The sequence below is a fragment of the Rhopalosiphum padi genome, chromosome 1, assembly GCF_020882245.1.
Source record: "Rhopalosiphum padi isolate XX-2018 chromosome 1, ASM2088224v1, whole genome shotgun sequence".
NCBI classification, from domain to species: domain Eukaryota; kingdom Metazoa; phylum Arthropoda; class Insecta; order Hemiptera; family Aphididae; genus Rhopalosiphum; species Rhopalosiphum padi.
The window spans coordinates 23,063,202-23,074,918 of NC_083597.1; the positions used below are offsets into that span (position 1 = coordinate 23,063,202).

The following is an 11,717-nucleotide window of genomic DNA, read 5'->3' on the forward strand; positions in this document are numbered from 1 at the left end:
CATGTAAGTGTGGACTCAGGACTAGCATGTTTCGGATCAATAGTTTTTTAAATTCAGACATTGAAATATTAATTTAAGAAAATCAATATTAAATACATTTTGTCCTTGAAAAATGTTGATATACTAATATTATCGTAACTCATTTTGACCGCTTAGCCTGCAGTCTGTATTACCTCTGCTTGCCCAATGACCAACATAGAACATTTGTAAGTTGCGTTCGACGTTTGATTTCGTATACACACAATGTTCAATGAGTAATCAGTATTGACTATTGACACTACACAACGCGCGTTGCGTTCGCTCCTCCTTTATGCGCGTCAAGTGCAGAATCAGCTGTTCGGTGAAATCGAAATCATCGGCATTCAGCGCCTCAAATCATAACACAATAACAACTAAACAACTTACTGTAATCAGCGTAACGCGTGAGCACTAATCGTAATAAAGGCATCGTTCGATCGACGATCGTTGCTTTGTTATTTTTAACTCTCATGCCTATATAGGAATATTTTTAATGTTTAATAAGTATTTAAGTATTTAGTACTAGTTACTAGATAGTCTATGCACCAATACACCAATAAACTCGTCGCGACCTACGGATACGTGGATTATAATATCGATCAATAAATTTTTAAGTGTGTGCTCAGTATATAGAAACTATGAATTTAATTCTGGATAAATTATTCTATGTTTAATATAATTTTATGTTTTTGTTATGATTTAGTGATTGCCGTTTACATAGCTTGCTCGGAAAAAGGATGAATTATTTAGGGAAATTTATCAGTAATTTTCGGCATGTATATAATGAGATCAATCCGGCCACCTTAACTGGAGCCATTGATATTGTCGTTGTGGAACAGCCGGATGGTACATTTACGTGTTCGCCTTTTCATGTACGCTTTGGCAAAATTGGTGTGCTACGAAGCAGAGAGAAAATAGTAAGTAAAACTTCTTTAATCAGTTTAAATATTAAATGAAATAGTTTCCAACAATAGGGGAGTAGTATAAAAGAAAGATGAAGTTTAAAATTATAGAATTTGATAAAAATATAAAATATTAACTATGAAAAAATTAAATTAGATTTTTTCTATATACTTCGGTGTAGATTAAATTATATTTATGAAATAATGTTTCTTATTTTTCTTGACCAAATTTAATTTCAGATTACATTTGTATTTTCTCTTAAAGGTTTTTTAATCATTGTATTGTTACTAATTGATTGAGTGAATAGTTTTTAGAATTTTAAGTTAGTTTTCAATTTAATACTCCTTAGATACTGGTTTAATCTATATATTTTTTATTTTTTTTTATTTAAAGTCTAATTATTAAATTAGAACTATGAAAAATGTTTAATGAAAATTAATATGGAAATAAAAAAAATAAATTGTTACCGAGATATTAAAAATTTAAAAATAGTTTGGTTACGGTGTGGAATCTATTTTTTGTGTTTTTAATTTTTATCTCATTAATTTATATTTTATACCTAGAGTATCAATTACAATTTTTGTTTATATTTTTTGTGTTATGTATTTTTGAGAGTAACATTTTCAAAACTAATTGATTTTAGAAATAAAGAGGTTATTTTAAATAAATTTAACAAGTATCACAGTTACATAAGTCAAACATTTATATGATCTATTTTACTCGCTTACTCACTAATCATTACCTATTTGTAATTCATTATTAACCGTGTTTAATTCTTATTTTCTAAATATGATTGTATTGAGCATTGTGAGACTCACTCTTGTGATTCACTCCATGCTTAAATTTATTTAGTATTTTATTGCATACTTTTTTTTTTAATTTCTATAATTTTTTAATTTCCCGAGCCTAACAATTGGCTGGTAATCATATTATATAACTTGATAATTACTTGGAACTGTAACACAGTAATTTATCAGTAATTCCTCTGTTCTGCAATCTATTATAAACTGAAAGCAAAAATAAATCATTTGTACCTTATTAATTATTACAAATATTTATTATTTATTAAAAATGTTTTTTATGTTTTCTTTACGCAACTGTACCATAAGTAGCATAGTAATGCATTTACCATGTTAGATGTTTGTATTTTTAATATTAAATAAGTTTTATAAACTGCCCAACATGTTGATAACTGTTGTTTAGTATAACATGTATTGCCTCTGTTATCTCAAGCTATTTAACAATTATTCAACAAAAATATTTCTGTTATAACTTATGTTAGGCTTTTTTCAATAACAATTTATATATTTTTTTTTTTATGTTTTTTAACCTTATTAAAAGGTTAGTTATAAATTTTCTTTATTTAAAAAAAATAACCATACTAATAACTAATAGTTATATGGATAGATTATGATTTATTTGTGTATTTATAGCTTTTCAATAACTGACCTTTAAAAAAATCATTGACCCTCTGATTAGTTTTGTTTATTACTGATAATATTATACTATCTGTTACCTAAAGTTTCAATTATATTAGTAGCTAATATGTAATTCAAGTTGTTACCACAATAATATCTATTTATTCAACTCTTAATTATTTTAATTAAATCATAAATATTGGTGCCAATAGTTATTAAAAATGTGTAGTGTAGTAATATATAACTGGTACAAAATTGTATTGATTTTAAATAATTTAAAATAAATAATAATTAATTTAAAATAAATTTTTAACTTACATTAATATTGATAAATGTAATAATATGTAAAATATATTCAAATTCAATAATTGAATAACTCAATTATTTATATAGCTTTATAGACTATAAGAATTTTATATCTATTACAAATTATAGTTTATTCTCTGTACATTAAAACAAAACAGCATATGACTTCAAAGTAGTATAATGTATAAAATATAAAATTTAATTTAGTTGAAGTTAAGGACATCTTCTCTAAGTGTCACAGCTTTATTTTCATAATTATTATTGTAATATTCAAATATAAAAAGCCTTTTTGATGTTTAAGCATTGCATAACTTTAGATGCCAAAGTTACTCAAAACACAAAATTACTTAATGTATAATTTTATTAATAATTTATATATTTATATGCAGTATATTGTTTTAAGTATCAAGAAAGTATCCTCTTACAATCAATATTTATATATGCTATTTAATTTAAAATAATATTGAAGATAATTACTTTCTAAGTACTAGTTTTAAGTAGGTACTAGAACAATACACTTCATGACAAAATAACAATTCTAGTTTAATCTTAATAGTAATAGCTATATAATAAAAAAATATAGTTAAACTATTATTTGAAGGTATATAAATAAATGTATGACGCCAGAAATTTGAACATAATATTATGTTATTTAACGAGTTGAAAAGGTCATTAAGTGATCTTGGGGTACCAGGTTCTTTATATTTCTTTATAAGTTATTAAATCAAAGGTTTATACCATTGGTTTTATAATTCTGACTAATACATTATACTTATAACAAAACATATTCATTTTTAATTATGTGCTGTTTTCTTGAGCTCATAGAGTTGCAAATTAATTTTAGATTCTGAGTGGAGCAATAAATGTAATGATTTTTCTATCAAAAGATTATTTTTTTTTTCTGTTATCACCTTTTGAAGTAGTACAAATACTTTATTTTCAACCTTAGAAGTTGTTTCTGGTATTAGATTCCATATAAACTAGATTCTTTAAGTTTTATTAAAATTTCCTTAACATAATATCATTTTCTAAATATTTAGAATTTTCAAGCTATTTATAGACACTTAAAATTTTCTATTTTTCTTTTTTTTTAATGCTTATAAAAGTTTTTTTACTGGATAAAAAAGTTAAAAAATGTAATACAAGGTTTTTCTTAAGTTATTATTAAAACTATTTAAAAATTTAAAGTTGTATAGGTACTACTTTTTTTTATAAGCATTTGAAGTTCAAATTTGGTCAAAATTACGATAATTTGCAAATACTTAATCAAGTAGTTAAAAATGTATAGAATAATCAATTTTTAAAACTTCAGATTAAAAATGTTATACAATAATTCTCAATTAGTTCATATTGTAACTAAAAAATTGAATTACATAATAACATTTTTCAAATATAATTTATATATTTTTATATCTATATCTATATAATATATATATATAAAATATTAAATAGTAAATAAAATATACTTAGTACTATAGACTGACAAACTGTATTTGCTCAGAATTTTTTTGTATATACAATAATTTATCATTGGACGATTTACTAGACACTACCAATAAGGTAGTTGCATATCTGCTCACTTTTTTTAAATAAAATTTTTACTTCAATATTAATTTTTTTACTACTTTTAGGTTGAAATTGAAATTAATGGAGAACCTGTTCAGCTTCATATGAAACTTGGAGAATCTGGTGAAGCATTTTTTGTTGAAGAAATATCAGAAGAAGATGATATTGAAACAATACCACCCCATTTAGCATGCTCACCAATACCCGATGACGAAGAGTAAGAATTATCAATAAATAAAAATATTAATATATTTTTAAATATTAAAAACACTAATTTATATATTTTACTTTGCAGACGAAAAACTATTGAGTATGCTATTAACTTAGAACAAGTTGTTCCTAAAACATTTTGTGCGGAAACTGTTGATAGTGCAACACAAGATTTTCAATCATTAAAGTTTAGACCAATTGAAGACTCTCCACCTCGACCACAAATGCGGAAACGTCGGCGCAAAAAATCTGTGATCAAAAGAAAAGTTAAAGATGAAACCAAGAAACTTGGGAATACATTTGGATCTTGTGATCTTCCAGCTCCTACTTATTTAATAGATAATGAAGACCGTTCCCAAGAACTATATTTGGATAATGATTTACATTTCTTTAGTGATACAGATGCTTCTCCAAGTTCAAAGTAAGATGTTATTTTAGAAATATTCTAAGTTATTTTCACCTAATTATAAAAATATTATTTTTAGTTGTGGTGAGGTAAAATATAATTGTGCTGCTGTTCAGTCAGATACTGAATATGAACTTCAACAAAGAGCCAGAAATTCAGCTGTTGAAAGTCTTATTGGTATATCTGCAATTAATAAAACAGATTTGAATAATGGCACAAGTGATCATCAATTTTGGCGTTGGGGAGAATTACCTACACCACCTGCACGCCGCAATAGTTTGGATTCTAACGATACAAAATTAAATTTGCAAGAAGCTTCCAAAAAACAAGAAGCTGCTAATCAGAGGTCTATGTTAGCAAATATGTTGGGTTTTATGAAAAAAACTAAACATATTCGTCATAACTCTTCAGAGAATGGAGGAATATATTTAGCTGATTTGTGTGCAGATCAATTAGATCCTAAGGTATTGGAATTGTATTTATATAATCAAACTCCACCAAGACAAGAAGACGTTAAAGTCAGTGAAGAAGTAGATGATGATGATATAGAATCTGGAAGAGGTGCTTCAATATCTCATTCACCTACAAGTATGGATAGAGAAGGACCAAAATCGATTGATAGTGATTTTGATGAAAAATTCCACCAAAAGTAAGTCAATTATTTATATTAAAAAGAAAGTATTATAACCGAACATAATTTTACAGTTTACCATGTGAAGTATCAGTTTCTTTATGTGGAGAGTTAGATTCACTGAATGGTAATGATGTTATTGAAGAGAAATTTTCCAAACATCAGATTACTTATGAAGAATTCACTTCTGATTTCAATAATCTTGTGAAGAATCCTAATTTAGTGGTGCGCATAAATAAAAAGTTTTATAATTGTCAGACTGCTTTGCCTCATTTGATCTCAATAGCTGCATATCAAAAATTGTTACCTCAGGTGCCTAAATAATAGCTTTATAATTGTACAATCATTATTTTAATGTAAATTATAAATAATAATAACAAATTACCGTTTATAGAATGAATATTCTGAAGCTAAAGTGCAAGCAGAAAATACTAAAGGTCTTAATCGAGGTTATACATCTTGGTTCAATTGGAGTCGTGCCAGTAAAGATACTAAATCCAATACTCCAATAGGTAAATAAATACTTATTCTTATTTTTATACAACATATGAAATTAAATTTAGAATATATCTGTTGAACAGATTAATAATATCTTTTACGTTTCATTATAAAATATAATTATACATATATATAGTTGTATATATACATACTTATAAGGGCTTAAAACAGGTTTTTGGAAATCGGTTTATAACCAGTCTGGTTTCATTTTCAACATTTTTATACTGTAACTGCAACTTAAATTCCCTACAATACAGTGGTGGTGTTAAAATGTAGCTGGACACAAATTACCCCTGGAATGAAAGAGAATTACATTGTATTGCTACCACTATGTATGTGAATCAAAATCAAAAAACTTAGATAAAAATTGTTTTAAAAAAAAACCTGTTCATTACAATACCAAAAGTGTAACTAAAATTTAAAAAAAAAACTGCATTATCCAAACTGTAAATTCATTATATGAGTAGTTAATATCGGTTCTAATAAGTTATACTGAATTTAGATAATTGGAATCTAAAACTGATTTTAATGAATAAAAATTTAAAAATAAACATTATGTATTCTGCTTTTCAAAAAGATTTATAGTTTATTATACGCATTTTACAGAGGGAAATATTTTAAAAAGTGATTCCAATAATTTGTCAGAGCAACTTATCAATAGTAATGATATAAATGAATGCCTAAAAACTGAAATTGATGGAAAAATAGACAATGAATTGGTACCATCTAACAATAACTATATGTAAGTAATATTTTTTAATATTAGGTTTTTAATTTTAATTCTTATAAATGTTTGTATGTAGTCAAAGACAACGGTGCTATAGTTCAACTGATTCTGAGCTTGAGTTGGAAACAACTAAACTGTCATTGAAGTCAAAAGATAAAAGTGATATATGTAGAAAAACTTTGAGATTAACTTCTGAACAAATCGTGAGTATTTATAAAAACTTAATTTTATCATCTTATTTCAATTGAATACAAATATTACAATAAAGTTGTAATTAGCTTACTAGAAATCTATTTTAATGATATTTTAGTTTATGAATCACACTGGTGGGAGGGAAGTCTGTTCGTGAATTATTTAAAAGTAGAGTATTTTCATTGTAAGCAACTTACAACTAACTACACTAGTCCACTACTATAAAGATATTGATAAGATTTCTATAAGAAATATTTATTACTATTCTTGTTTTTGAAATAAATTTATTTACTTATATTATTCAAATTAAAAACCAAAGAAAAACATTAAATACTAATATTACTTTCTAATTAATAGTTTTTATGTTTCAGGCAAAATTAAATTTAAGAGAAGGTTCTAATGAAATTGTATTTAGTGTAACAACGGCTTATCAAGGTACTAGTCATTGCAAATGTTTCTTATTTAAATGGCGGTATGATGATAAAATTGTTATATCTGACATTGATGGAACCATTACTAAGTAAGTGTAAATGGATTTTGATTTTTAATTTATTAAGAAATAACATAATTATTTAATTACAATAGATCTGATGTGTTGGGCCATATACTTCCAATTGTTGGTAAAGATTGGGCTCAAAGTGGTGTTGCAAAATTATTTACTAAAATAAAAGATAATGGCTATAAATTATTATATTTGTCAGCCAGAGCTATTGGCCAATCCAGAGTTACTAGGGATTATTTAAAAAGTATCAAACAGGAAGATTTATCTTTACCAGAAGGACCTGTGCTATTAAATCCAACTAGCTTACTAAATGCATTTCACCGTGAAGTCATAGAAAAAAAACCAGAAGAATTCAAAATCTCTTGTCTCAAAGACATTCAAGCTTTATTTCCATCTGAAAATAAACCATTTTATGCTGGTTATGGAAATAAAATAAATGTTTGTCTTATCTAATTTTTTTTTATAAAAACAAATATTAATTTTCATCTGTATTTAGGATGTTTGGTCATATCAAGCTATTGGTATACCAATATCAAGAATATTCACTATAAATCATAGAGGAGAATTGAAACACGAATTAACTCAGACGTTTCAATCTTCGTAAGTTCAATGTTACATTTTATTTTTAGCTTTAAAGTTTAAATACTTGTTTCCTATTTTCTATTTATGTGTCTACATTTCTTGTTCAGTTATATTGGGCAGAGTTGTATTGTTAATGATCTTTTTCCGGTTTTGGCGTGCGGCGATGACGTTACAAGACGTATTGAAGACGATTGTAACGTCATCAGTAGCAGTAGGGATACCATTAGTACCACTTCTTTTGAGTGTGAAACATTTGGTAAGGGTCTGTCATTTTATTTGGGGTATGCATGAGTTGCTAACTTTTATGCTATCAGTTGTCATTTTACTAAAATTATTTATACTGCCAAATGAGTGTCTTAATAATATAGTCCCAACAATATAGTAATCAATTTAATTAAATAGTTCTGTCATTTTTAAAAGCTATTTGTATCATCATAAGGATATTTTGGGACTTTTAAGAATGCATTATCATAATAATTAACTCATTATTTAAGTATTAATATATCAACACCATTAGTACTGATAGAGAGAATATTAATTATTTTTATGTCCAGTTGTCTTATTACAATAACTAAATCAACTAAACATAGTGAATTAAATATCAAATATACAAACAAATACATTATTTTAAAGTTAACTAGATCAAATATTTGTTGATGGTTTCTTGACGGAACATACTAAATGAATTAATGAAATAAATTGTTTTAGTATATTTTATTGTTTTAATTTTCTAATTGTAATATCTTCAAAAATCTTTATTTGGTGAATATTATTATTTTTTTTTAACTATTTGTTAATTGATTAGAAGATAACATATGTTAAAAAGTAAACCAAACAGATTTGGAAATCCAAAATAAATTTAAAAGATTTCTCAAAAGGTTTTATTGAATATATGATTGTGTATCTGTTAAACAAACAAAACAATTATGTTTTAAACTTCAAATTGTAGCTAAATTTAAACGTTAACAACATACCTAACATTTTTTTTTTAAGTCAAACAATGTTATATTTTTAGAGAACAAATCACACAGTTTTCAAAATTAATAACAGATCTAATTATATTATTAATTTATTTTTAAACTTTGTAGTCTTATAGATATATTTAGTATAACACATAATTTTTTATTTTTCAGATATACTTATATGAGTACAATGGTGGATGAAATGTTCCCTGTTTTACCCATGCAAGAGTTGGATTACAATCAGTTTATATATTGGCGTGATCCAGTTCCAGATTTTAATTAGAGGAAATTTACCATTCCTTGAAATTATAAATTTTAAACCATATATATTTAATATTTTACAAATAAGATTGCCTTAGTGACTTATTTTTTATTTTATTTTTGTCTAATATAAATTGAATTAATTTAATTTATGGATATATATGTTATAGTACTCATTATCATATACTTTTATAATAAGTAAAAGAAACATGGAGAAAATAATATTTATTCATTGTTTGTGATATATTAAGACATATAATGTAAGAGTCGAATAGCGATAATCATATTTTTTAATGTTATTTTTTTGTGATAATTATTAAATTTGCCATTTTTATTGGACTAGAATATATTTTTAATTTTTTGTAGAATAACCTGGCATATTTCCACTACTATTTTGCATTTTGAAGTATTCTTCATTCAATTCTTGTAAATTCCTTTCAAGACTTGCAACTTCATCAAATCGATAAGCCTCTTTAGCTTGCTTAATGTAGTTCTTTATGATGTTCATCTGTTCCACTACAGGATTGTCAGAATTAATATTAGCATTTGTTACAGGACTCCAACCATCTTCAAGTCTTAATTTAATTTCCTATACACATACAATATATATAATTTAAAAATTTAAATCTCATGAAAAAAAATAAATGTTTTGACCATGTTTTTAAATTACATTTTTTTGTTTATTGTGTCGTTTAGAAACTGATGGGCTTATTTTAGGCTTATCTGTGTTTAAGTCTTGACCATTACGTATACGTGCCTCTGCTGCTTCACTAAACATTATAATTTTTAATATTAATTATTTATAAATTTCATCTAAACATAATTATTGTTAATACATGTAATAGTAGTTATGTAAAATATTAAGTAATAGTAAATCATCAACAAAAAAATAGATATAATTGAATTATAAATTTGCTTTAATTGATAAAAATTTTTTACCGTTTTAACCGAGCAATTTCTTCAATTTCCTTCATTGAAGGAAGAGCAGGTATTGCAAGTATAGTTGATTGAACACATTGTATCATAGCCAATCTAATATTTTTTGTAGTAACCTTTGATGAATTTGTAGAATTTTCCAGTTTCATTATACGATTACTGTTCAGATGAAGATAATTAAGAAAATTAAATATAAGTTTTGAATTCAATTGCGTTTTAAAAAGTTACCTTAGGGCATCTATTGTCTCGACAAGTTTAACTATATCATTTCTAATTTTGTTGGCTTCTGTTAAATACGAGGATTCTCCTTCTCTGTTACAATAACAAAAATAAAGATTATGATTTTCATTTAATATATAAAGTGAATAGTAAATATTTTACTTTAATAGATTATATGTTTGGTGGAATTTAATTAACAGATCATTTTCTATTTTATTACGACATTCTATGATTTTGTCATAATAATCACACATGAGAGGTTTTTGGTCACGGTATTTGATTTGCTCACGGTTTTCCAACACCTGTCCGCAATGAACACATAAACGAAAACTTGGTAAACTTGGTGTTATAGACGTAAATTGGTTTTTACCAGTTTCATTTATTGTTTCATCTATTAAAACAAAAGATATTTTAAAACTGATAGATATATGGACTGAATAAATTTGTTTCATTAGTTATCTATTATTAATTAATCATTTTTAAAAAATACCAACATGCTTTTGACAATGGTAAAAAACAGCTACATTCATGACACACAATAGAACCACATAATCTGCAATGATGTTGTCGTCTTGTAATATTAAATGACTTAGTACAATCTGGACATCGTGTTACATCTGTACCATCTAACCAATGTACTATAGTTTGTTCATGAGCTACATTATAAAATGATAACAGATAAATAATATTTATTATTTAATTTTGAATTTAAAAATTACAATTGGATAATATACTTTTTCGTTTATTAGGATCTTGAGGTAAATTGCAAAGTAACTTTTCAAGTCGTACGACTGTTTTATTTGTTTCCATTACAAAGTGTTCAACCCACTTATTACGACAGTGTTTAAAATACTGAATGTGAGATTTGACTTCTCCTGTTTATGAAATATAGTATGAATAATTATAACAAAAATGGGATAATGAATAAATAAAACCAACCTATTTCTTGTGGTTCCCACACATAATGGCGTTCTTCTTTTTTCCCGATGTCATTCTTTAAAATCTTTTCTTTAGCTTTACCAAATAAATCTGTAAAAAAATAAATTACCTAATAATAAAAATGCACGTTATTATACAGTTGTATTTAGGAAAGATCATACCTTTAAAAGATTTAACTAGATCTTGGTCTTCGCTATGAGCTTCTTGAAAATGTAAAAATAACTTAAGGTCTAAACCAAAGTCAACTTTGCATATAGGACATAAGAATCCTTCTAAAACTATATTTTCTTCAGCGGCTTCAGTCATAATGAGTGCTTCATAAATATCAAAGTATAATATCCAATAAATAACATTTATATTAATATAAATTATTTCTCACATTTAATATTTTAATATTTTTTATCAATATTCAATAAATGTAATGAATGTATTATTTTGTGT

At 25.3% G+C, this 11,717-nt stretch overlaps 2 protein-coding genes across 6 annotated transcripts in view; one reads left to right on the forward strand and one right to left on the reverse strand.

The window, feature by feature from the left end:
- The window catches only part of LOC132917789 (phosphatidate phosphatase LPIN2), a 26,661-nt gene extending 17,134 nt beyond the window's left edge, over positions 1–9,527 (forward strand). For 2 of the 5 annotated variants that reach the window (XM_060978691.1, XM_060978712.1), the window contains 13 exons: positions 722–935; positions 4,277–4,428; positions 4,507–4,842; positions 4,907–5,476; positions 5,533–5,770; positions 5,853–5,970; positions 6,563–6,698; positions 6,760–6,886; positions 7,247–7,395; positions 7,461–7,815; positions 7,874–7,977; positions 8,067–8,215; positions 9,093–9,527. In XM_060978691.1, coding sequence (XP_060834674.1) covers positions 756–935; positions 4,277–4,428; positions 4,507–4,842; positions 4,907–5,476; positions 5,533–5,770; positions 5,853–5,970; positions 6,563–6,698; positions 6,760–6,886; positions 7,247–7,395; positions 7,461–7,815; positions 7,874–7,977; positions 8,067–8,215; positions 9,093–9,106 — 2,628 coding nt within the window. In that variant the 5' untranslated portion in view covers positions 722–755 and the 3' untranslated portion in view covers positions 9,107–9,527. Of the gene's footprint in view, positions 1–265; positions 633–721; positions 936–4,276; positions 4,429–4,506; positions 4,843–4,906; positions 5,477–5,532; positions 5,771–5,852; positions 5,971–6,562; positions 6,699–6,759; positions 6,887–7,246; positions 7,396–7,460; positions 7,816–7,873; positions 7,978–8,066; positions 8,216–9,092 lie in introns of those variants that run through there. The other 3 variants (XM_060978702.1, XM_060978728.1, XM_060978721.1) reach the window with 3 other exon arrangements.
- On the reverse strand, positions 9,393–11,717 carry LOC132917811 (rabenosyn-5). Its single transcript, XM_060978740.1, has 9 exons — positions 11,438–11,717; positions 11,277–11,366; positions 11,072–11,212; positions 10,832–10,993; positions 10,500–10,728; positions 10,347–10,430; positions 10,122–10,277; positions 9,853–9,952; positions 9,393–9,771 (listed from the first exon to the last, which is right to left on the reverse strand). Exons 1-9 carry the CDS (start codon positions 11,580–11,582, stop codon positions 9,535–9,537), a joined length of 1,344 nt encoding a protein of 447 aa, XP_060834723.1. The 5' UTR covers positions 11,583–11,717; the 3' UTR covers positions 9,393–9,534.